At 45.6% G+C, this 26466-nt stretch overlaps 1 protein-coding gene across 3 annotated transcripts in view; it reads right to left on the reverse strand.

Moving 5' to 3' along the window:
• Positions 1–26466, reverse strand: part of LOC115458376 (interferon-stimulated 20 kDa exonuclease-like 2) — a 42073-nt gene that overhangs the window by 14801 nt on the left and 806 nt on the right. For 2 of the 3 annotated variants that reach the window (XM_030188292.1, XM_030188291.1), the window contains exons 2-3: positions 24530–25446; positions 16078–16278 (exon numbers count right to left, since the gene is read on the reverse strand). In XM_030188292.1, the coding sequence (XP_030044152.1) occupies positions 16078–16278; positions 24530–25321 (993 nt within the window). In that variant the 5' untranslated portion in view covers positions 25322–25446. Of the gene's footprint in view, positions 1–1955; positions 2004–16077; positions 16279–24529; positions 25447–26466 lie in introns of all 3 variants that reach the window. The other variant, XM_030188290.1, reaches the window with a different exon arrangement.

The following is a 26466-nucleotide window of genomic DNA, read 5'->3' on the forward strand; positions in this document are numbered from 1 at the left end:
AAAAGAAAAGATCCTCGAAAGGGGAACTAAGTTTCGAATTAGAAGCCGCATCACCCAATTATCGTCAAAGGCAATCAGGACAGGCTGCAATACCTACAGCCACAGACTTGGAAGAGGCCCTCAATAAATCATACAAGAAAGCTGAGTCCATCTCTTTGCCACTCAGCATTCACTAAGGAGAAGTCATCCAAAGACCTATCTAAAACTTGCTCGGACCACTGAAAACAAGTCCTGGCTACCAGAGAACTGCAGATAGCTGCCTAGACCGCCAGGTGCCAGGTTTAATGTAGAACAGACCAAAGCTATGAATTCCTGCAAATCCTCCTTATAAAAAATCAGTACTACAGAAGTCTTCACTAGGTAGGAGAGTGTGATACTGGATCTGCAGGAGCAGCTTCCTCCGAAAAACCTGTTTCTTCTACACCAAGGTCTTCCTTGCAGTAAGGCATTTCAGGACACAAATCCATGTCAGCATCTGCCTCTAAAGCCCAGGCAACCCTAGGTTGTTTGAGAGAGGATCTGATGCCCTCTGACCCCTCAAAAGGAAGCACTGGAGAGGGATCCAATTTATGCATTAAAAATGCTCTATACATTTGCAACACAAATTCAGGAGGAAAATCCTCTTGAAGTTCTCCTCCCTGTGACAACCCAGGCATCAAAGCAACCTCTGAGGACATTTCTGGAGCAAAGAAGAGAGCTCTGATGCAGTAGGCTGTGGCTGTAAAATGGCAGCGCTTCCTGCCAAAACCAGAGCCTGAGAATGAACAACTTATTGCACCAGAGAAGAAAGTGGAGCGCCCTATACACACCCCTGCCCAAACATGAGAAAAGAGCTCCCGAAAATGCAGGCGAGTTAAATACTGGCTACAATACAGATGCGGTAAGCCAGAAGCTGAGCTGCTTTGCTCGTTTGGCAGTTTTGTTTTTTTCTCACACCACAGAGGCAGTGCGGCTGTCTCTCCCTGTCCTCAGAACACCCTTCCCTCAAAGGGGCTAAGGTTAGTGTAGAAGGAAGACCCAATTATTCTTAAATTGCACTAATAAAAGAAGTTGGGAAATTGTGTGGGGAGGGACCTAGTCATCCGAGTGTGACACCCTGAGGCTGTAAGAGAACCCCCCCCCCACCCCGTGGGCCTCAGCCTCCTTTAGCAACAAAACTTGTTTGTTTTGTTTTTTTTAAACCGTGTTGCACAAAATAAGGTATAGGAGAAACAATATAGTTTTACTTTTAACCAAAAGGAATCAAAAATAGAAAGATACAGAATAATAAGAGACTGAAGGGCTCACCACCTTCCGCCTGCTGGAGACTGAGATCTTATTGTAGCTAGCTAGGGCTCTTATTGGCTCTCACGAAAGTCAGAATTCTCAGTCGCCAACTGCTGGAAGGAGTGCACAACTCATTAGTATCTTTTCTGGGCCAGTCTGGAGGGACGTCAAGGAATAACAGGTTTTCTATTTGTTTTACAAACCCATGCCATTTATGCTTCATGTTGCAATTAAAGAGTAGATAACACTCATCTACAGAACACCAACACAATGCAGTTGGGCTGCACCTTGCTCATGAGTCTCCTAGTGATATTTCATCGTGTGAATCACTTCCACATGCTCCTCTGGCTTCAAATGCACAGGCTATAACCACAGAGTTTAAAATATTTTCTGGAAGGTTAACACAGCTCTCTGGTGAATCTTCAAATATGCCCCTGCCACAAGCACCAGCGAGCAGACTTGATGGCCTATTTACTTACTGAAGAACAGAAATACTCCCAAAAGTCATTCTATGGGTGGAAAATTTATAGCTAGTGGTTAGGAAGAAAAACTGCATCTTCACTTTTGTGACACTGGTCTTCCATATTTATATATCTTTTCCTCCTCCCCCCAATTCACAGGTCAGCCTTCTACTTTCTCATCTACCTCTCCCTCTGGTGTACATGTTTAATAACTTTTGTCTCCCTCACCGGCTTTAATTCACTCTTAGAACCTCTTGAAGGCCTCCTGTGGACTGTCTGTAAACAGAAGGAGCAGAACAGATATGCAATATTAAATAAGAGAAAGCTTTTTCTGCACCACTGGTTAGGGCAGTCTTAATATGAGCCCATTTCTTGATCATCAGCAGGTCCCTAGACATTCAGTCATTCATATCACTGCCCAAATTACCATACTTAGGAGTAGCTTAATGGTTAGAGCAGCAGGCTGAGAACTACAGGAGCCTGGTTCAAACCCATTATAGTTTCTTATAATCTTGGCCAAGTCACTTAACCCTCACTTGGCCGCAAGTACAAATTCAGATTGTGAGCCTCTAGGGACAGAAAACTACCTACTCTATCTGAATGTATACTGCCTTGATAGCTTGAGTTTGCAGGCAGTACATCAGAAATTTAAAAATATATATGTGACCTGCTGAGCGAAAAGGTACGAAAAGTGGGGTTACAAACGAGAGATAAAGGCTATAAAAGTTTGGAGAAGTAAATTTGGGCAACTTTAATTTTTGAAAGTTTAGTGTAGAATGGGACTATGAATATGGTTTGTTATTCTACAACCTAAACACTGCAGGTACCTCAAGTGGGGCATGTGATTTCTGGGGAGAATTAAAGACATAATTAGTCCATACCTGAGGTTGAAATTTTGCAGGATTATGTAGTTGATCTCTCTCTTGTGGTATAAGTCAGTCACCTTTGGAACCTTTTCACTCTGAGTCATTATATCATGATCAACCAAATCAAATGCCGATGAGAGATCAAACTGAATAATAGCGTTTTGCCCCTTGCTCGACAAAGATTTACCCTAAGCAATCAGAGCCCCTTGTACTGTTTTAGTGCTATGATTCTTTCTAAATCCCAACTGAGAAACATGGAGAATATTATGAGTATCAATTATCCAACATATCTCTCTAATGTTCGCATAAACAGAGGAATAGAGGCAACTGGTCGATAGTTGTTAACAGAAAATAAATCGCCTCCTAAGATTTTTGGAATTGGGGTAAACACAATTTTCCCTCAAGAGGGTGGAAAATGCCTGAAAGCTAAACTAAAGTTAAACCATTCTGTGAGCCTATAAAGAAAAGATGGAGACATCTCTTTCATAACATAAGTAGGGACAACATATATAATATCTACACTTTCTCTTACCTTGCTTTTTCTTCCTAGTTAACATCAGTAGTCCCCACTAATACTACATACTCTGTACAAAGTTTACTCAGTATACCTGAATGTAACGCACCTTCAGCTACTACTGAAAAAGGTGTGAACGAAATCCCATATAATAAATAATTCGTAAAGTATTATCTGATAACTCTGTCAGGCTGCTGGACACCCTGAGGTTCTCACCTACAACTTTTGAAGTCGGGAATAAAAATATACATTTGAACATGATGCTCAAACCTTCAAAAATGAGAAACTAGCTAACATAGTAATTCATATCTGAGGCATTTATTGAGTACATACTTGGTTCTATAGACTTCTGATCTCTCTGCTCCACTCAGAAGGCCTGTATTAGGGCCTTAAGTGATGGAGCTGAACTTGTTTTTCTATCTGAATAATAGGCAGGAAGAAGTAGAATGCTTGGGGAAGGTGAAAAATAGCTACAAAGATAGTTCCTTGCTTGTTTAGGATGAAATGTCATATTCTGGCCATTTGGGATGTTGCATCAAATACTCTGATGTCAGGAATACTGTTTAACTAACAAAATTCAATCCAAAATTAAGTTTCCACAGAATCTCTCAAGTCTGTCATACTTGCATAACAGAAGTGAGTTGGTCACCGCTAATGAGTTAGCTGTGTGTTTTTTATTTTTTTTTAGAAATAAAGCTTCTAAGATAAGATCACAATTGCAGTTGAAGAATGCAATTAATATGTATGAATGGGGAAGTAATGAGGGGATCCCGGCAGATTGTGAATGGAATATTTTTACCCCTATGAAAGTTTTTGATACTCTAATTATTGACCAAGTGTGTAAAATCTCGTTGTTTGGATATTGTCCCTACTTATGTTATGAAAGAGATGTCGCCATCTTTTCTTTATAAGCTCACAGAATGGTTTAACTTTAGTTTAGCTTGCAGACATTTTCCACCCTCTTGGGGGAAAATTGTGTTTACCCTAATTCCAAAAAATCCTAGGAGCCGATTTATTTTCTGTTAACAACTATCAACCAGTTGCCTCTATCCCTCTGTTTATGCGAATATTAGAGAGATATGTTTAAAATTGTTGGATGATAAATTGATACTCATAATATTCTCCATGTCTCAGTTGGGATTTAGACAGAATCATAGTACTGCCCGGCTCTATCTTTATAACTCTAGTAGTTGGAACATAAGGACAGAGCCGGGCGGACTTCTATCTGTCCCAGAAACACCAAAGAAAGACCATGATCAAATATATAATTTCAAGCTCATTGTTGATTTAATCTTGAATTAAGAATGTGACTGTTGGGCAGACTGGACGGACCATTCAGGTCTTTATTTGCCATCACTTACTGTGTTACTGAAACAGTACAAGGGGCTCTGATTGCTTATGGCAAATCTTTGTTCAGCAAGGGGCAAAACGCTATTATTCAGTTCGCTCTCTCATTGGCATTTGATCTGGTCGATCATAATCCTTTGTTCTTTCATCTGAGTTGAGAGTAAGTGGGGTAGTGCTCTCTTGGTTTACAGGCTTTTTGGCAGTACATAGTTATATGGTGAAAAGGGTAAATTGTTTTTCCACCAGTTGGAGGCCAGGTTGTGGAGTGCCTCAGGGATCTTCACTGTCTCCCACTTTGTTTAATCTGTTGCTCCAACCCTTGGGAATGGAGCTTGAGAGGCTAAAAATACCATTTTATATTTATGCAGTTGACATCACTTTATTGTTACCAACAGCTAAAGATTGGGCCACTATCTTGAATTAGATTACTACTAATTGTTTAAAACTAAATTAAGAAAAAACTACGTTTCTATGGCTGGGACCAGAGTGTCTAAACTTTCAAATAGGAACAGATTCTTTAGTTTTTGAGATTTCTTTACGAATCTTAGGAGTTGAAGTGTATAGCTTATTGACCTTTTCAAATCACGTTAAACAGATTATACAAATCTCTCTCTTTACTATGCGTAAATTAAGAGTAATTTGAAAAAAGTTTTGATTTGCTGAATTTAGATGGCTGGTTCAAGCAATAGTTCTAAGCAGTTTGGATTACTGTAATAATTTATTTGTTGGCTATCTACGGAAATTAGTGAGCAGAATACTGCAGCACGTCTTATATTTTCAGTTTCTAGACTTGAATCTGCTACTCTGATTCTAAGGAACCTTCATTGGCTTCCGACTGAAGCCAGGGCTCAGTTTAAACTTTGCTCTTTTGTTTACAAATTATTAACTGGGTTAGCCCCTTTCTATCTTACTGAGGGGGGGTGCAAATTTGCTTTGTTCCAATTCCTCTTATTCTATGCGTAAATTGATGTTGCTACAGTTTCCTTCAATCAAACAGCTTAGATATAAATCTATATTCAATTCTTCTTTATATTAATCGGGCTATAGTACTTTAATCTTCCGCTTCTGGAAATTCGCACTCTCTTGAATTACTTAACCTTTAATTGTTAAAAACATGGATATTTGAGAAGTTTTTTTGGAATTTAATTTTATTGTAAACATTTATTGTAGTTCCTGGAAAGTTTTTGATCCAGTCTTTTATGTAATCTGCAACAAACTGGTCAGGTGTTTAAGATCTATTTGACCTAGAGGCGTATTTTCAAAGCACTTAGACTTAAAGTTACATAGTAACCTATGGAACTTTGTGTAAGTCTTAAGTGTTTTGAAAATGAGTCCCTAGTGACTTAAGGAGAAATTAGATCTTACCTGCTAATTTGCTTTCCTTTAGTCCCTCCGGACCGGACCAGGATTGGACTGATGGGTTGTGCTCGCCTACCAGCAGGTGGAGACTGAGAAAAACTCTGACTCTAGAGAGCCAATAGGAGCCCTGGCCATGTGACCTTAGCCTCAGTATTTGAATAACAAAGCAGGAAAGAAAGAAAGAAAGACCATCTGTGCCGTATGGAATCCTAGCAGCCACAAAGCACTCGGCAATGCCAAGTATCAGAGCTCACCAACAACTCTTACCAGAGAAGTGGTATGGCTCACTTGTCTTATAGCTCACCAGCAACTCTCACCAGAGAAGTGGTATGGCTCACTTGTCTTATAGCTCACCAGCAACTCTCACCAGAGAAGTGGTATGGCTCACTTAGCTCACCAGCAACTCTCACCAGAGAAGTGGTATGGCTTACTTAAAGTTTCACATATATATACTAGCATGGCTTACTTAAAAGTTCACATATATATATACCAGCAATTGGGTACCCCAGCAACTCTCACCAGAGAAGTGGTATGTCCCTTTTGTAGGAAAGCTCACCAGCAACTCCTACCAGAGAGTGGTATGGCTCACTTGAATTAGCACTCACCAGCAACTCTCAGCACAGAAGTGCTAAGGACCTCAAAGTTCTATACATATATAGATATATAAATATATACATACATATATAGATAGATATATAAATACATACATACACATATATTCCAGCAACTGAACCCACCAGCAACTCCGACCAGAGACGTGGCATGGTCCACTTAAAGTCCTATATATGTACAAGCGTCTTTTTTTTTTTTTTTTTTTTTAATACCCCGTTGAAAAAGTGACAAAATATGGGAGGGGCCTGGTCCGGTCCGGAGGGACTAAAGGAAAGCAAATTAGCAGGTAAGATCTAATTTCTCCTTCCTTAGCGTCCCTCCGGACCGGACCAGGATTGGACTGATGGGAAGTACCAAAGCAGTAACCTTAAGGGAGGGACCCTTTCAAACCCCTAAGCATCTCCGAGTTGCATAGATCACCTCCTGGCGACAATGAACATGTAGAGTGTATATCAATCAAAAGAGAATGAAGATAAGCTCAAAATGGCACCGTACAAAATGTGCACCTAGTGCACCAAAAATCGCTGTGCGAAGGAACGAACCCCGCTTCTCAAGATGGAGCATATGTTATAACACTCTCAGGAAATGGTCCCCCAGTGAGTAGACAAATAGAAGGTATGAATTCCTTAATACGTCGAGATATAGTGAGGCCGAAACAACGGCAACCTTACCTTGACTAGAAGTACCAAGGAAGGACCAAATAGCTTGTAACAGTTCTCTAAATATATAAGATCTGTTTTAATATGTAAAGCATATATAAAGCATATAATTTCCTGTGATCTTGAACGCCAGTAGAAGAGTCCAGACCAGTAAGAAAAAAGTGATTGGAAAAGATGAAAAATGGGAAACTAAGGTAGAGTGAAAAAGAAATACCCAGGTGAAGAAGTACCTCTTACCTAGACGTACTAGCTGATTGGAAAAAAAGAAAACCTGTAAGAGAGAAACTTGCAGTCCTGACCCTGCTAGCTGAAGCCATGGCTACTAACAACAGTGTCTGAAAGGAGAAAGAAACCTTAAAGGAAACAAGATGATTTTGAATCATCGTGCGAAGAAGAATAACACCCTGTCCCTCTGACAACCCCCTCGGCTCCATAAAAAGTCAAGATGACAACCTAAAAGGCAGCCTGGTATATCTGCAAGGATAAATATCTAAGCGAAATGCCCGACCTGAAGAGAAGGCCACCATGCCAGAAGGGGATGGCATGCTACAGGGCTGGTCAGATGGTAGATCCATACAAATGACTCCCCTTGAATAAAACAGACATCAGCCATGAAATAAACCAAACGTCAGTGCAGATGTGAACCCACCTAGGAGGCAGGACAATTTGAGTCAGAGTGAGAACCGAAGCTGGGCCTCCCCGATGACATCTCACTGCACTGTTCGCTAGATTACCCCTTAGGCAGCTTACAGAGAAAAGTGAAAACATGCAAAAATAAAATGACATACATGTCAATCGTGTAAAGGGGGGCACATGCAAGCCCTGTAAAGAAACAGAATGACCAGATAGTAGAACTGTCCGAGGAAAGGATGTACCTTCAATACACAAGAAGACCAGAGACCTACCAGGGGCCTCAATATGTAGCCTAAGAAGGCAACAGACCTACCAGGAGACCGAAGACCATTCTGAAAGAACATAAGATAGAAACAGTCCTGCCAGAGAGCAGGATTGAGTCTTTGAAGTAACCTAAGATGATAACAGTCCTATGAGAGTACAGAAAGAGCATTCTGGACTAACATAACATGGCAACAATGCTGACCAAAGACAGAGTGCTCAGAATAAAACGCTAGCCCTCAGGGATACCTCCTTGCTCCGAGAGCGACTGACAGTCCCCTAGTTGCAATGTAAAGAGACCACATGGTAATCCTGAAAGCAAACCGAATGCCAAGAGCCAAGAAGGAAAAAATTAAGTTGCAAAGTAAAGAGACCACATGGTAGTCCTGGAAGTAAAACCAAATGCCAGGAGGAATGTCCTACTCAACTAATGCCGAAAAGAAGAGCAGCAGTCTCGGGGAAAAAAACAAAAGGGAAGCTGCAAATGCTTCAGAACACTCGAAAAGATAAAGAGCACGGGAGTGCAGCTCATGAGACTGCAAAAGGCAATTGCCCAGGGAAAAAACCTTGCAACTATGTCGCATGTAACCCCAAAATATTGTGGAGACTGCGAAATATTTAGACGACTCTTGACTACCAGTACTAGGCATCCTGAGAACCATAAAAATTGCACTTCTCGGTCTGCGACTTGCTGACTTGTCGACAAGAGGTTTTTTTTTTTTTTTTAATAGCTAGCTGACTCGCCATGAGTGAAGAAGAATCTCCCCTTTTCTGAGGGGTAGCATAACTATGATGAACTTTTAGAGACTGGAAAACAGTGTTGTGAAGGGACATTATTGCGCATTGTGAGCTGGTCACCCTTCCAGGACCCAGCCCGGGCGGACCCTGCTTAGCTTCCTTCACACCGGGCTCTATCCTTCTCAGAAACTCTCCTAAGAGAAATATGCAGAAAAGTTTGTATCAAAAAATGTGCTGCACGAAGCTTCACTATGGATCAAAGGCTTTCATGAAAAAGACTTGAGACTTTGAGAGCGCTCTTGACAGCATTTAGAATTGAAATAGGAGGAAGAAAAATTCCTTCTTAGGAACTAGGTTCTTGTGATAAAGATTTGAGACATTGAGAGTGCGCATGACGGCAGTGAGATTCCAAATAGGAGGAAGGGAGATCCATTCTTAGGAACTAGAAATTAAAATTGCATTCGGAAGAATCAAGAGAGAAAATGGTCTAAGATCCAAGAATCTATGTAGGGAGACCCCTACTTCACATGCCTTGCCGTGAGAGCGATAGAGAAAGGAGGCGAAATGAAAAGCAACCATCTAAAAATAAAACCGCAAGAACTCCTGGACAGAGGAAATAAGAAGATGACTGTCGTGTAAGAGTAGCCTGCAACTATGATTTCATGACACAAAGTTAAACAGGTGAGAGTGGCATGTACCTATGATAACATCCTTACTGCCCCCATGCCTGTGGAAGAACAAACGTATAGCTAACATATAGGAAATATCCTGGTATGGAAAGCAACCTTTCGAAAAATGCTATAACAAAAAAAAAACACAACTGTGAACTACCTTCCCACAGTCACATTGGAGCCGACTCTGTGGGTGCTGTGGGTGCTTGAGCACCCCCGATATTGAGAAAAACTCATGTATATGTCCAGGGAGGGGTCATTTTCATTGGACTTAGCACCCCTAATAATTTTGAAAAGTTGGCTCCTAGCCCACAGACAAACGCCACCCGAGATTATAAAGAAACAAACATCAAACAGGCTGGCCAAGTAATGTATATATAGTGGGACACAGACATACAGGAGTCCCAGAAAGAGAAATAAATTACTAAAACTGGGACCTGCACCCAGTTCTGTAGCCCACCTTTTGATGCTGCTTTTAACTCCTAACCCTTATTCACTCTGTTCAGAACCCTTATTTTAAACCTGCTCACTTTAAAATCTCCTTATCTCTTGTTTGTTCTGTCTGACCTAATGAGATTGTAAGATCTGAGGAGCAGGGACTGTCTCTTCATATTCAAGTGTACAGCGCTGCGTTTTTCTAGTAGCGCTTTAGAAATGATAAACAGTAGTAGTAGCAGCTTCAGAGACTGTAGTGCTGACTATTAGGCTACAGCAACCAGCTACTCAACATTAAAAACATAAAAAGCAAAGAAATGACCCCCCTAAAGAACATAGGCGACTCCTGAGAAAGATCAGCCCCAAACGGCCCGAAGACGGCGAAAAAGAAAGTCCCGACGCACCCCCCAGCGGCGCACAATATTTACAGGAGCCGGAAGAGGAGATCCCCGACGCTGGCATACAGCGCAACGTCTCAGCTTCTCGGACATGACGGTAACGCGCGTGCACGCGCGTACCCGATTCGCGCCAAAATCTCTTTTTTTTTTTTTTTAAGCCCTGCTCCGCCGAACAAACCGCTTAGGGAAGAACAGAAACGGCAGTGCTAAATAAAATACAGCTCAACTCAAAGAGGGCTGAAAACAAAATGCTGCCGCTTACTCTTTTTTTTTTTTACACAGCTGACTCACACATTCCCATGCAATCAAACGGAGCTGTCTGCTCATTCAGTCAGTGGGGACAAGTTGTCTTTAAGTTTTTGTTTTTTTTTTTTACACCTAAACTCCTCCAAATTACTGCTGCCTCTTTTTTTTTTTTTTTTTTTAACCAGCTACATAATATAGACACCTAAAACAGCCACCAGAGCTGCCTGCTCGTTAAAGTAATGGGGGGAAACTCCGCTGAAGAGTAATAGAACAACACATAGCTGTCTGCTCGTTAGAAGCCGGGGGATGTAGCTTGCTCCTTAAAATGCTTATAAGATTTAACTTTCTATAGTGGCTGCCTCTCCCAAAGACATACACCTTTCTAAACAAAGGGTAGTCCTTCCCAGCTATGTATGGGAGATGGGGAGGACGGGGGGAGGGACCCGGAGACATCCGAGTTTGACACCCCCAGAGGCTGTAAAAGAAAGAAAGGAAAAGAAATCCCTACCTGACCAGCGTCTAACAGAGAATTCCTAGGCACAGAAGAAGAGGTAGCAATGTTGTTCTTATTGTAAACCTCTAAAGAGAAAGAGAGAGACTAATGGGCTCGCTTCCTACCTGCTGGGAGACTGAGAAAATACTGAGGCTAAGGTCACATGGCCAGGGCTCCTATTGGCTCTCTAGAGTCAGAGTTTTTCTCAGTCTCCACCTGCTGGTAGGCGAGCACAACCCATCAGTCCAATCCTGGTCCGGTCCGGAGGGACGCTAAGGAACTTTAGTTTTTTATTAAAGCACCCTGGTTTAAGGCATTATATTGATGCAGAAAGGAATATAAATAACCACAGTCATAACTCAGTATGCTTATCAGTACCCTGCCTTGCTCTCAATTGCTATCTCAAACCAAATTTGTTGCTCTCTCTCACCAGCTTTCCTGAACTTGAAGCATCTTTGGAAACAGACACTCTCCTTTTGGTTGACTGGAAACACAGAAAACAGAACACAAATGGTATGACAAAACTGTATAGACTGTGGTCCTGTAGAACTCCTTGACATCATGGTGAGTTTCTGCAGGACTCGCAGTCAATTAGTACCACCCAACCCTATGCTATAAAGGCTATGTACCATTAGTTCACCTCCCTCATCCCATCAAATGGTGATATACTTAAACACAAGGTTATGGTCCAAACTGCAGAAGACTGATACCTTGGGAATCCTGACCACAACGGAGCTTCCCAAACTGTGGGTCGGTACATTCAAATGGGGTTACAACCTTGGGGGGGGGGGGGGGTCGCGCTCTCAACAGGTGTATCATGCATGTTTTTTGTATGTGGGCATGAATGATTAGGTCTATCCTGTTTGAAATTAGTTCTTTGTATTTTGCAAACCGCTTTGACCTGGCTAAGATCAGACAGACATAGGAAGCAACTGCGTACCCTGGGGATTTGTAGTATGGAGTATTGCCATGACTTGGGATTCTGCCAGGTACTTGTGACCTGGCGGCCACTGTTTGGAAAACAGAATACTGGGCTAGATGGACCATTGGTCTGACCCAGTATGGCTACTCTTATGATCTAATTTTTAACAAATATTAAACAACTAGTAAAAAAGGCCCGTTTCTGTTTGAAAGGAAACGGGCGCTAGCAAGGTTTTCCTCTGAGCGTGTATGTTTAAGAGAGTGACTTTGTGAGAGAGGCTTCTGTTCCTGCTGCTGTGCATTCCCCGTGTTGTGCTGATTCACTGCTCCGCCCCTCTCCCTTCTACTGGCCAATCTGGTGTGGGTTGTGTGACGTCACTATTATCTACTACATGAGGGACACCACCTCCAGCGGAAACAATTGTTCCAGGCAGCCTCAGAATGTTGGAGGTGAGAATTATTATATAGGATTATTCTGCACCTCTGGGGGAAATTGCACAATTTTATTTTTCTGTGACCAAGAGGTCACGGTCACAAAGTCTGATAAGCACTGAATTACAATACATTACTATTTAATGTTCCAGCCTGTGGTCTCCACTTGAGAGCATTTTCCATCTCACAGATAGGCTGCAGAGAATACCTTCTCCTGCTTTAGACTTAGCCTGGCCTCAGAATGACATCCTATAGTATATCTCCTATCAAACTGAGCTCTCTTTTTCATCAAGCACTGCCATTTCCTCCCCTCACCCTCCCCACTGACAGTTTGAACTTCGTGGGTGTGGCTTGGATCTCTTTCAGGGAGAGAAAACTAACAACTTATAGCCAGTGTTGCCAGGTGGGCGGTTTTACCGCCCAATTGGGCGGTTTTCCGCGACCCGCCGCGGGAAATTTTTGCCCGCGGCGGGTTGCGGTTTTTTGGGCTGTTTTTGGCCTTCAGGGCGGTTTTTTCGGCCGCGGGGGGGCGGGGTTAGTGACGTTTTTGGGTGGGGTTAATGACGTTTTGGGCGGGGTTAGTGACGTGGGAGGCGGGGCCGATGACGTGGGAGGCGGGGCCGATGACGGGAAGGCGGGGCCGATGACGGGGAGGCGGGGCCGATGACGTGGGAGGCGGGGCCGATGACGGGGAGGCGGGGCCGGTGACGGCGGGGGCGGGGTTGATGACGGCGGGGGCGGGGGTGTCAGGGGCGGGGTTTGTGTTTGGGCGGTTTTTGGGCTGTTTTTTGGGCTCGAGTGGGCTGGAAAAAAAATTTCCACCTGGCAACCCTGCTTATAGCAGCAGCTTCAGAGAGCATTTTCCATCTCACAGATAGGCTGCAGAGAATACCTTCTCCTGCTTCCACCCACCCTACCCCTCTACCCACCCACCCCTAGAGTGACATGTCTTATATAACCTCCCTATCAACCCACTCATTACTTTACCTCACCCATTTCTATTCTTCTATCACCTTCTCCCACTACTCCAACCAGAGTTACACCTAATCACACTGACCACCCTTCAACATCTTCTGTCCTTCTGTGACTGTTCTCTTGTGCTTGACTGCTTAAATATTTTAAATTTAAATGCTTTACTTTTTGTCTATTAGATTGTAAGCTCTTTGAGCAGGGACTGTCTTTCTTCTGTGTTTGTACAGCGCTGCGTACACTTTGTAGCGCTCTAGAAATGTTAAATAGTAGTAGTAGTAGTAGTAGATAACAGCAGATAAAGACCGATATGGTCCATGCAGTCTGCCCAAAAGGATAAACTCCTAGTAAAAGGTATGATGAGATACTACATGCTCATACTTGACGTCCTCGACATTGTTGGGGCACAGACCGTAAAAGTCTGCCCAACACTGGCCTTGTTCTCCAGTTACTGAAGCTGAATCTGTCCAGACATGATCAGGGCACAGACCGTAAAAACGTCTGCCCAGCCCTGGTTTTGCTTCCCAGTTACTGGTGGTGTCATCTAATTACTGCTACGCTTGTTTGGTTCCCTGTCTTCTGTACAGGATTCCTTTGCATTTGTCCCATGCAGTCCAGGAATCTACCACCCTCTCTGTGAAAAAGTACTTCCTGGTACTGCTCCTGTGTCAGCCTCCCCACAACCTCAATTCGTGTCTTCTAGTTCTACCACCTTCCCCATCTCTGGAAAAGGTTTATTTGTAAATTAAAACCTTTCAAATATTTGAAGAATTGAAGTCTCGGCGGCCATTTTGAATCTCGCCGAGATCGTCAGGCTGCATACAGGAGGACGGAGAGCAGTGCGCTGGGCAGGAAAGAGGGGGCTCTTTCCTGCCCCGACGTCACTAGACCACCAGGGTAGATCGCGTGACGTGAGTAGGGAGAAGTGGTGACAGGGCGGGCGATCCCGAACTCGGAGGGAGGGAGGGAAATCTCTACCTTCGGACTATGACGCACCCCCCATTTTCCTCCCAAATTTGGGGGGAAAAAAGTGCGTCTTATAGTCCGAAAAATACGGTAAGTGCTGACTAAACAGTTACAAGTCATACTCTACCCCCAGCTATTCCCTGTAGTCAAGTCTTTCTCACATTAGAATTTTTACACTCGAACAGTCAAAAAACACATAATTATGTCCCTGAAACAGCGTCAAACACTTGCATGGGAACTTAAAAAAAAAAAAGCGGCGCCCAACGCAAGGAGACGTGGCTTCAGATCAAGGTTTTTTTTTCCATCTTGCCTGAGTGGCCCTAGCCACATCCGGAAAGATTCTCATTTTTTAACCGCAAAATAAAGCATCCTTATTCTTCAAGATATCTGACTCTTGATATCAAAGTAACTAATAGGGTTGCACGACGCGAAAACTCATCTTGAGACGTCTCAAAAAAAAACAAAACTTAGGGCCCGGTTTACTAAGCCGCGTTAACATTTTTAACACGCGTTAACTGTGTACGCGCCTACAATATCCCTGTCGGCACCTACACGGTAAGCACGCGGTCTAACTGTAGGCGCGTTAAAATTGCTAACGAGCCTTAGTAAGATCAAAATCAGTGGCACAGTCTAACACATCCAGTGCTTCCCCTTCAGGTTTCTGCGAAAACTTTCCTTTGAGGTAGATAATTGAAGAGAATCAGCTACAGAGAGCAGCAACACCTCCTTCAAATACCGTGTTTCCCCGAAAATAAGACACTGTCTTATATTAATTTTTGCTCCCCAAGACCCGCTAGGTCTTATTTTCAGGGGAGGCCTTATTTTTTGGGGAAACATCGGGTCGCCCCCCCCCCCCCCCCCCCTGAGGTCGCCCCCCCCCCCCCCACCCGAGATTGCCGGCTCCCCCCCCCCTCAATCGCCGGCTCCCTCCGCCCTCAGTCGCTCCCGGAACTAACCTCTTAAACGCTTCCTTTCACCATTCATCTTCACACTCGCAGCAAGCAAGGCCACTCCTTCCTTCCGTGTCCCGCCCTCGCCTGACGTAATGTAACATCAGGCGAGGGCGGGACACGGAAGGAAGGAGTGGCCTGCCCTGCTGCTTGCGGCGAGTGCGAAGGTGAAAGGAAGCGTTTAAGAGGTTAGTTCCGGGAGCGACTGAGGGCGGAGGGAGCGTGACCCCGATGTTTCCCCGAAAAATAAGGCCTCCCCTGCTAGGTCTTATTTTCGGGGGAGGCCTTATATTTTCAAATTGCAGCAAGACCTCTACTAGGTCTTATTTTCGGAGGGTGTCCTATTTTCGGGGAAACACGGTATTTGTGGAATAGAATTTCATAAGACAATATTACTACACATTGCTTCTGCTACTTAATTACATTATTCTCAATGCTGTTATTTATATTACGTCATTGTTCTTTAGCCAAAACACAGCCCATGTTGAGTCTGTATGAATGTGCATCTATTGTCTGTAATAAAGGTTTCATTTGTATCACTCTGGATCATATAACTGGGGTCATTCCCACCCTTTTTCTCTTCTCCACTTACTACTTGACTATCAGTGCATCTCTGACTCTTGCTGCCAATAAGCCCTGTAATTATATATAGCTCATGTTTTATTGACTCTTACTGCACACCGCCTTGAGTGAATTCCTTCAAAAAGACGGTAAATAAATCCTAATAAATAAATCAATTACACAGAGCACGTCAGATGAGTGGGGGAGAAAAAAACCCATAAATAACTCCTCAAAAACTGAGACATGTTAAGGTGAACTGCTACGCTCAAAGAGAAATGTGTGTATGTATCCACAAATCCCAGGAGAGGCTCTCTGGTACCTGGATATCTCGGTTGAGCAGCTGCTTGGTGAGGTGCTTCAGTGAAACGGGTATATTCTCGGGAAAGCCAGCCTTCCTGTTCAGCAGCGGAATCTGGGAGGTGTCACGGGTCAGCGCCTTCGGGTGGAAGTAGCAAAGGGCTTTGAAGTCATTGTGGATGGCATGGCCGACAACCACCTTTTCTGCCAGGATCTTCAGGATCTGAAAGAGAAAGGGAAACTCCTCAGAATTATCCACCACTCTAAACAGGCGATGGACAAACAGCCTGCATAAAAAGTCCAATTTATAGTTTATTAAGCTTCACATACCACCTTTTGTTAAAAGGCACAATAAAGCGGGATAAGAACAGGATTTCTTGGTTAATTTAACTCCACTGACTCCTCTCTATATACGGTTTGTTTCAGATAGAACTATAGGTCAACAGATTAATCTACTGGGCTACAATGGAGAAATTAGACCTTACCTGCTAATTTGCTTTCCTTTAGTCCCTCCGGACCGGCCCAGGATTGGACTGATGGGTTGTGCACGCCTACCAGCAGGTGGAGACTGAGAAAAAAACTCTGACTCTAGAGAGCCAATGAGAGCCCTGGTCCTGTGACCCTAGCCTCAGTATTTGAATAACCAAGCAGAAAGGAAAAGAAGGACCTATATTCTGTGCCCTGAGGAATTTAAGCAGCCAGGAAGCACAAGAGAAACCAACGTGCTTAAACTACGGCTTCGCCGTGACACTGGGCGCACCAACAACTCGGTTCAGAGCCGTGGCATGGCCAATTATGTACAGAAATGTGTATCCCATAAACTGTGCAAGTTGTATAATATTATGAACTGAATAAACAGATGAACTGAATAAACAGAGAACTTGCAAAACATTTAACTTGTAGAACATAATGTATTTCTTATAGACCATAATGTATCTCCTTTAACTGTCTAACTAGCAGAACAGCTCTGTAGACGACAGTTGCATCTCTGTACACAGTAAAGTTGAGAACCATAGAACACGGGAGGGTCCTGGGCCGGTCCGGAGGGACTAAAGGAAAGCAAATTAGCAGGTAAGGTCTAATTTCTCCTTCCTTAGCGTCCCTCCGGACCGGCCCAGGATTGGACTGATGGGACGTAACAAAGCAGTAGTCCTAAGGGAGGGACCCCAGCAAACCCGCTGTGAGTACGCGAGATGCAAAGACGGTCTCCTGACGACACTGTACATCTAGCCTGTAATGCTTAGAGAAAGAATGAAGTGACGACCAAGTCGCCGCCTTACAGATCTCTGCTGGAGGCACCAAGGAACACTCCGCCCACGAGGCTGCCTGCCCCCGGGTAGAATGAGCTTTAAGTGCTGCCGGAACTGGTCTGTCTGCTAAGAGATAAGCAGACGCTATCATTTCTTTGATCCACCGAGACAAAGTAGGCTTAGAAGCTGCCAGGCCCTTGCGGTGACCAGCAAACAGCAGAAAGAGGCGGTCCGAGCGACGAAAGTCCTCCGTAACCGCAAGATACCGTTTAAGTACTCTCCTAACATCCAGAGTATGCAACTTTCGCTGCTCCTGCGTTCCAGATGAGGATCCCAGAATAGGAAGAAAAACCGACTGGGACATATGAAACCGAGATAGTACCTTGGGCAAAAAGGAAGGAACCGGCCGAAGGACCACTCGCTCTTTAGAAAATTCCAGAAATGGAGATCTACAGGAAAAAGCTTGCAACTCTGAGACTCTTCTAGCTGACGCGATAGCCACCAAAAACACCGTCTTAAGCGTTAAATCCTTCAGAGAACATGCTTGTAAAGGCTCAAAAGGAGGCTTTGTCAGCGACGAAAGCACCAGATTAAGGTCCCAAGATGGAAAAACCGATCTGACCGGAGGACGAAGAAGGCTGACCCCCTTCAAAAAACGAGCCACCTCGGGAAGACTAGCCAAAGACTTACCCCTTATTCTACCTCTGAAACAGGACAGAGCTGCCGCCTGCACCTTCAGCGACGAAAGAGAGAGCCCCTTATCAAAACCTCGCTGTAAAAAGTCTAACATCTGAGGTACTGACGCTCGAAAGGGAACAATGTCAGCTTCTGCACACCAATCCTCAAAGATTCTCCACGTGCGAATATAGTTTAGAGAGGTGGAACGGCGACGAGACTGCAGCATGGTAGAAATCACTGGCGTTGAAAATCCTCGCTTAGTTAAACGAGCTCGTTCAAGAGCCAAGCCGTAAGACAAAATCGAGCTGGATCTGGATGCGAAACTGGTCCTTGAACCAGCAAAGTCTTGTGTGCCGGAAGACGAAGAGGAGATGCCACGGACAGACGCTGGAGATCCGCGTACCAAGGACGCCGAGGCCAGTCCGGTGCCACCAAAATGATCGGCCCCCCGTGGTCTTCGATCTTCTGTAGGAGACGACCTATTAGTGGCCATGGAGGAAACGCGTAAAGAAGGCCGGAGGGCCACTGCTGCAAGAGGGCGTCTACCCCTGCCGCCCTCACATCTTTTCGGCGACTGAAGAAGCGAGGAACTTTGGAGTTGAGCCTGGAGGCGAAGAGATCTAGTACTGGAAGACCCCAGCGCTGTACTATCAACTGAAATGCCCGATCGCTCAGAGCCCATTCCCCGGGATCGAGAGTGTGACGACTGAGGAAGTCTGCTTGCACGTTGTCCACTCCTGCCACATGCGAGGCTGAGAGGCCGTGAGGTGAATCTCCGCCCACGCCAGAAGACTCTCCGCTTCCCGACACAGGAGACGGCACCTCGTACCTCCCTGGCGGTTGATGTAGGCTACTGCCGAGGCGTTGTCCGAGAGAACTCGCACAGCTGTGCCCTCCAGAAGAGAACCGAAGTGGAGCAGAGCTAACCGAATCGCCCTGGTCTCCAGAAAGTTGATGGATTGACCTGCTTCCAGCGGCGACCAGAGGCCCTGGGCCCACTTGTCCAGGCAATGAGCCCCCCAGCCCCGGAGACTGGCATCTGTTGTTAGAGGTATCCACCGCGGAGGCTCCAACGGCATCCCCACAGTGAGATTCTGCATCCGTAGCCACCAAAACAGAGAGATTCGCTCCCGGAGCCGCAAAGGCAGTCTCATCAGAAGGGAATCTGTTTGAGCAGACCACCGGGCCAGGAGAGACCACTGAAGAGATCTCATGTGAGCTCTGGCCCAGGGAACTACTTCTATCGAGGCAGCCATGGAACCGAGAACCTGAAGATAGTCTCGAGCACAAGGTACTTTCAGATGCATCAAATTCAGAATTTGAGACCGGAGCTTTAGGATTCTGCCCTGCGGAAGAAAAACTCGACCCCTCGCAGTATCGAAGGTGACCCCCAAATACTCTAGAGACTGAGAGGGAACCAAACGGCTCTTGGCTATGTTCACCACCCAACCTAGGGACTGCAGGAACGTTACTACTCGCTCCGTGACCTGACAACTTTCTTGATAAGACTTTGCCCGTATCAACCAGTCGTCCAGGTAGGGATGAACCAAAATCCCTTCCTTCCTGAGAGCCGCTGCAACCACGACCATCACTTTGGTAAATGTGCGCGGCGCCGTCGCCAGGCCGAAAGGCAGAGCGCGAAACTGATAATGCCGGCCTAGAATTGCAAAACGCAAAAACTTGTGGTGAGCAGGACGAATGGGAATATGCAAATAGGCCTCCGTCAGGTCCAAGGCTGTTAAATACTCTCCCTTGCGCACTGCTACTATGACTGACCGAAGGGTCTCCATACGGAAACTGGTGACCTTGAGAGCGCGATTGACAGCTTTGAGGTCGAGAATAGGACGATGGGAGTCCTCCTTTTTGGGCACCACAAAGTAAATGGAATACCGACCTCGCTTGTACTCGGCAGGAGGAACTGGATAAATCGCCTGAAGATCTAAGAGCCTCTGTAGAGTCTCCCGAACCGCACGCGCTTTGAGGGGAGAGCGACAGGGAGACTCCAGAAAGGCGTCTGAAATAGGCCTTGCAAATTCTAAGGCATATCCGTCTCGAACCACCTCCAAGACCCACTGATCTGATGTAATGTGGGCCCACCTCTGATAAAACTGAGAAAGCCGAGCTCCGACAGGTACCAGAGAAGGGGCCCTCGCACCTTCATTGGGAAGTACGCGCAGGGGAGCGAAAATTGCCGCTTGAGAATCTGCCTCCTCTGCGGTAACCTCGAAAGGACTGGTTCCTGGTAAAGAAACGCGATCTCTGAGGCTGAGAAGCTTTATCAGGCTGAAATCTACGGAAAGACCTTAGCCTACCACGTCCAAACAAGGCACCCCGACTGGACAGGCGAGGCCGATCTTCAGGGAGACGAGGCACCTTAGAGTCTCCTAGGGAGTGAACCAATTTGTCCAAATCCTCTCCAAACAAAAATGAACCCCTAAAGGGAAATTTACTTAACTTAGACTTGGAGGCCGCATCTGCCGACCAACCTTTCAACCAAAGAGAGCGGCGAGCTGCAACTCCCAGGGCCAAAGATTTAGAAGATGCCCTCAACAGGTCATACAGAGCATCGGCTAGAAAAGCAGAGCCCGTTTCAATCTTTGCCACCTCGACATCTATAGCTGCGAGATCATCCGAAGATCTATCCAGGACTCTCTCGGCCCAACGAAAACAGGCCCTGGCCACTAAAGATCCGCAAATGGCCGCCTGCACTGCCAAAGAGGAAACCTCAAAATTATGCTTCAAAAGAGAGTCCAAACGCCTGTCTTGCGTATCTTTAAGCGCCGTTCCTCCATCTACTGGGACTGTGTTGCGTTTAGTAACCGCAGAGACCACAGCATCAACCACTGGGAGCTTAAGAAGTGCTTTATCAGCTTCGGGCACCGGATATAGACGAGACATAGATCTAGTAGGCCGAAAAGCAGCATCCGGGACCTCCCACTGCGCTTTAATGACATCCCAAATGTCCTCATGCATAGGAAAGGTCTTGCTGGAAGCCCTAGAGCCCTTAACCAACAAATCAACCTTTCGGACTTGTGAAGCTGGAGGCTGATCATCAAAATTTAAAGTAGTAGCCACCATAGCAATAAGATCCTGTAAATCTTCCTTATGAAACACTCTAGCCACCGAGGGATCTTCCCCCTGGCCCAAAGGAACAGTGTCAGGATCTAAAGAGGAAGGATCCTCCCAAGCCAGCTCATTAAGTGCCGGTCCTAAGTCTTCCTCTTCCTCCAAAAAGGGCATGTCTGAACTATGCTCTGGTACCAGATCTGAAGGAAACTCACATGTCCTAGGCTTAGCTGCAGTAGGAACCGAACTGCCCATAGCCCCTGACAGCCCCGCTGTAGCCCCTGCCAGCCCCGCTGCTGAACCCTCTCGCTGCATCAGGAAGGCCTGGTACATCTGAATAACAAACTCAGGGGGAAAACCTCCTCCCTGAGTGGCTGTCGAATGTACCAGGACCTCCGTATTTAAATCTCCCAAAATCGCGGAGTTTAAAGGGCCAGACGCGGCACCCGACGTTGAAGGAGCAGGAGACAAAATGGCCGCCGTTCGCGCCACTTTCGCTGCGGGCGCTTCAAGAAGTAAGCCAGAGGCCTCCGAACTAGGAGCGAGGGAGCGCGACGGCGAAATCGGAACCCCCGACGGAACCGAAGACAAAGTCGGCGGAGGAAGAGAAACGGCGGGCATGTCAAGCGCTGTACAAAATTTACAGGCGCCGGAGGCATTAACCCCCCGACGCTGACAGACTGCACATCTTTTCAACTTTTCCGCCATCGCGGAAACAAGCGAGCACTCGCGAGAAAGCGGCAACGCGGTTCGCGCCTTTTTAAACAGCCTATTTAGCAGCTAAAAGAACCCTGAGGGCTGACAGGAGCAATAAAAGGGTACTGGCTTGCCTTCGTTCGCTTCCCCTATCTCGTAGCTCTTTTTCTTTTTTTTTTTTTTTTTTTTAAACAGGTGCTGAAAACCCCGCACAAAGTTGAAACCAGAGCTGCCTGACAGAGCTGCCTGCTCGTTAAGTCAGCGGGGAACAGATAACTCAGCTGTTCAGTTCTTTTTTTTTTTTTTTTTTTGTTTAAACACTGGCTGCCTCTCCCAAAGGCAATACTCCTTTACAATGAAAGGGTAGCCCTTCCCTTAATTATTAATAATGCCGTTAGAGGATACACCAGAAGGGAGATGGGGAGGAAATAGGGGGGAGGGACTCGGGGCACCCGAGTTTAACACCCCAGAGGCTGAACACTAAGGCACTTAGTATCAGGAATGACCTCAATAAAATTCCTGGGCACAGAAGAACCAATAAAGAAAATATCTACAAATACCAAAAAGAGAGACTAATAGGCTCACGTCCTACCTGCTGGGAGACTGAGAAAATACTGAGGCTAGGGTCACAGGACCAGGGCTCTCATTGGCTCTCTAGAGTCAGAGTTTTTTTCTCAGTCTCCACCTGCTGGTAGGCGTGCACAACCCATCAGTCCAATCCTGGGCCGGTCCGGAGGGACGCTAAGGAAGCTTAGTTTAGATCTGAAAACAGTACTACAGTGATACATAAACCAACCAAAACCATCACTACAAATATGAAAATAAACAATAATGCAATAAAAAGAGGTAAAACCTGATGTGACCGTGTTTCAGCTAGACAAAGATATAAAAATATATAAAATGAATGAAATCGTCTATGAGGGTGACAAGCTCTTTGGTGACCCCTATAGGTCTGAAAAATCACGTGAAAAGGCAATTGCATAAGCTGGTGCCCACTGTTATTTGCCAAATACGTGTGAAGGTTACTGAATAACTAGCATTTTATGCCCGTAAGTAACATACCTGCTTATTTTCAAAGGAGAAGGGCGGCCATCTTCCGACACAAATCGGGAGATGGCCGGCCTTCTCCTAATGCCGGCCAAATCGGTATAATCGAAAGCCGATTTTGGCCGGCTTCAACTGCTTTCCATCACAGGGCCGGCCAAAGTTCAAGGGGGCGTGTCGGCAGTGTACCGAACGCGGGACAGGGGCGTGCTTAAGAGATGGCCGGCCTCGGCCGATAATGAAAAAAAAAAAAGGCTGGCCCTGACGAGCATTTGGCCGACTTTACTTGGTCCCTTTTTGGACCAAGCCTCAAAAAGGTGCCCGAACTGACCAGATGACCTCCCCTTACTCCCCCAAAACCCCCTCCCATCCAAAAAAAAAATACCCAGCTCCATCACAGCAGGTCCCTGGAGCAGTTTTTAGTAGGTACTGCAGTGCACTTCAGGCAGGTGGACTCAGGCCCATCCCACCCCTACCTGTTACACTTGTGGTGCTAAATGGGACCCCTCCAAAACCCACCTGAAACCCACTGCACCCACATGTAGGTGCCCCCCGTTACCCTTTAAGGGCTATGGTAGTGTTGTACAGTTGTGGGTAGTGGGTTTTGGGGGGCTCAGCACCCAAGGTAAGGGAGCTTATGCACCTGGGAGCAATTTGTGAAGTCCACTGCAGTGCCCCCTAGGTTGGTGTCCTGGCATGTGAGGGGGACCAGTGCACTACAAATGCTGGCTCCTCCCACGACCAAATGGCTTGGATTTGGCCGGGTTTGAGATGGCCGCCATTAGTTGCCATTATCGGCAAAAACCAATGGTGGCCATCTCTAAGGGCAGCCCAAATGTTGAGGTTTGGCCGGCCCCGACCGTATTATCAAAACGAAAGATGGCCAGCCATCTTGTTTCGATAATACAGTCAGGTACGCCGCTTGACGGGGCCGTCATTAGAGATGGCCGCCCTTATAGATGGCCGCTCCTGTTCGATTATGCCCCTCATAGTAACATAGTAGATGCCGGCAGAAAAAGACCTGCACGGTCCATCCAGTCTGCCCAACAAGATAAACTCATATGTGCTACTTTTTGTGTATACCTGACCTTGATTTGTTTCTGCCATTTTCAGGGCACAGACCGTAGAAGTCTGCCCAGCACTGGCCCCGCCTCCCACCACCGGCTCTGCCACCCAATCTCGGCTAAGCTTCTGGTGGGAGGCGCTACTCTATAAAGCACATACCAAAATTACTTAGTAATTGCAAGAGGGGTGCACATGTGGGAGAAGCATAGACGTGTCATCATGTGACACACACAACTTCTATCAGTCGCATGCATTGCTTTGGTGCACTTAACCCAGTCATTGACCTGTCATGTGGGTATGCCAATAAGCTTTTATGCTAGTTTAACAGCTCAGGTGCACTCTGAAGCCATTACAGAACTGGTGGCTAAATTCAAGCACCATGATATAAAACTACCCTCTTAGTCTTGAGAAACACGCACTCCAAAATGCAACTGCTATATCTTAGTTTACGTAAACCAAGTTACCTCCCAAGGTGGTCTGTCCCTAAGGATTCACTCTCTGGATCCTGTTTTTGCTCACTCTTTTTTGGTTTCCATCTAATTTAGGTCTTTTATGAGAACCGACAATGCTATCAAATTGAAATTATACTTACAGTGAAATGTATGAAATCAGTAAAAAAACAAATCTCGACCTACAAACTAAACTCACAGCCCTCTTCTTTGCCTCCATCCTCACCTCCTTCTGGGCCATCTTAAACGGGGTCGCATTCTTCATGTGATGCTTCCGGATTCCGCTCCACCTCGTCCTGAAGTTCGTGATAGGGTTCGGGGGCTTAATGTATTTGTCATACACCACATCACCTTGATGGCTCACTATACTGCAACGGGCCAGCTCGCTGTGACGTGCTCCGGGTCCCGTCCCCACCATCTCACAGTCAATCGCCACTGTTTTGTGGGGACAGGCAGTAAAAAGCCCGCTTTCATACTCACTGAGCAGACTTACTTTGGGCGTGCCAGCAAGGGGTTGGGAGCGATCTTTGGCATTAGAATAACTGACCGAAGATAAGTTTGATTGTGCCAGTCCCTGCCCCATTTTAGGCTCTCTCGGAACAGACCTCGTCAATTGGGAATGAAAAGGATGCTTCCACTCTTCAGAATGACGACTACTATTTGATGTTAGGGATGGCTTTGGCTGGTAGGTGTGATGTGACAAGTCACTGCTGCCAATGGAGTTGGTATTCTTCTCTGGTCTCCTTTTACCTGTGCTGTGAACTGGAGACTCTAGGTCGGTCATGTTTTTGTTCCTTTCCCATGGATTGGAGCCTCCATGAGAGCCAACAAAGGCATTCTCTGGTTTGACAGGCCGATACTGGTGGCCCTGCTGTGGGAGTTGTTTCTGTTTCAGAAAACCCTTTCTCTCTAAAAATCTCCGCCGCTTAAGAAAACATTTGTGCTTCTCATTGGGGTGGCTGGCCTTCCATTGAGGCTGGCTGCCATTTATGTCCAAATTTATAATTAAATCTGACATCCCGTAAAACAGTCAACTTGTTTCCAAAAGAATTAAAAACAACTGCATGAAAGGGAAAAATCTGCTTAAAATAGAAAAGAAAAACAATCCTTCAAGGTACAAAGTGTAGAAACTGCTGCTCTCATCTGGAAAAGAAAGAAAAATAACTGAATTCCAGAGAGAAACATGAGAAGATGTCAACATGGTTTGATAAAGCATATAGGTTTCACCTTCTACTCTCCAGACCTATACTTGGTCTGGCTTTACCCCTTTAAAGAGAGTCCCGGTCAAGTATCAAATAACCAGCAACACAATCATACTAAGTTAGCCACAGGGCTGGAAACGGAAGATTTGGCAGAACATTGCTGAAAATCCAGCCCTACTTATAGCTCCTTGTGAAAGTTTCTTCAAGTGCAGGATACTGGGCTAGACGGATAACTGGTCTGACCCAGTACGGCTATTCTTATGCTGTAAAATGCCCTGAGCATGCTATCAGTCTATCTTTGCCTCTGTTTACCCTCTAATTTCACTTGTTGAGCTATCTTAATAAAATATATAACAATACTGTTCTGTGGTCTTGCTGTTAGAGCTGTCCTAGGTTCATTTCCCTACCCTTATCACTTGGCAGGATGATGAGACCCCACAGACCGAGATCAAGCAGTGCATTCCCTCCAGTCAGATTGTGTTTCCTCTGTAGCCTGGGTGCATAGGAGTCAACTTTTCAAAATTATTGGGGGTGCTAAGCCCAATGGAAATAACCCCTCCCTGGACACATACAAGGATTTTTCTCAACATTGGGGGTGCTCAAGCACCCACAGAGTCGGCTCCAATGCCTCGGTGTCCTGGGTTATAATTTCGTTGCAGAAAAAGTGGGAGAGCGACCAAGGATGCCAGAAACTGGAGGAAGTTGAATAATAAACAGTTTTATTGATAAATTTGAAGTCTTCAAATTTATCAATAAAACTGTTTATTATTCAACTTCCTCCAGTTTCTGGCATCCTTGGTCGCTCTCCCACTTTTTCTGCAGCATTGTCTTTACCGTGGGGTGGTTAAGTTCTCCGCTTTTCTGGCGGATTTTCTCCCTGGGTTATAATTTCACCATATAACCTACCCCCCCACCCCCACCTTTTCAAAATTATTGGGGGTGCTAAGCCCAATGGAAATAA

The sequence above is a fragment of the Microcaecilia unicolor genome, chromosome 14 (genome assembly GCF_901765095.1).
Source record: "Microcaecilia unicolor chromosome 14, aMicUni1.1, whole genome shotgun sequence".
In the NCBI taxonomy this organism is placed as follows: Eukaryota; Metazoa; Chordata; class Amphibia; order Gymnophiona; family Siphonopidae; genus Microcaecilia; species Microcaecilia unicolor.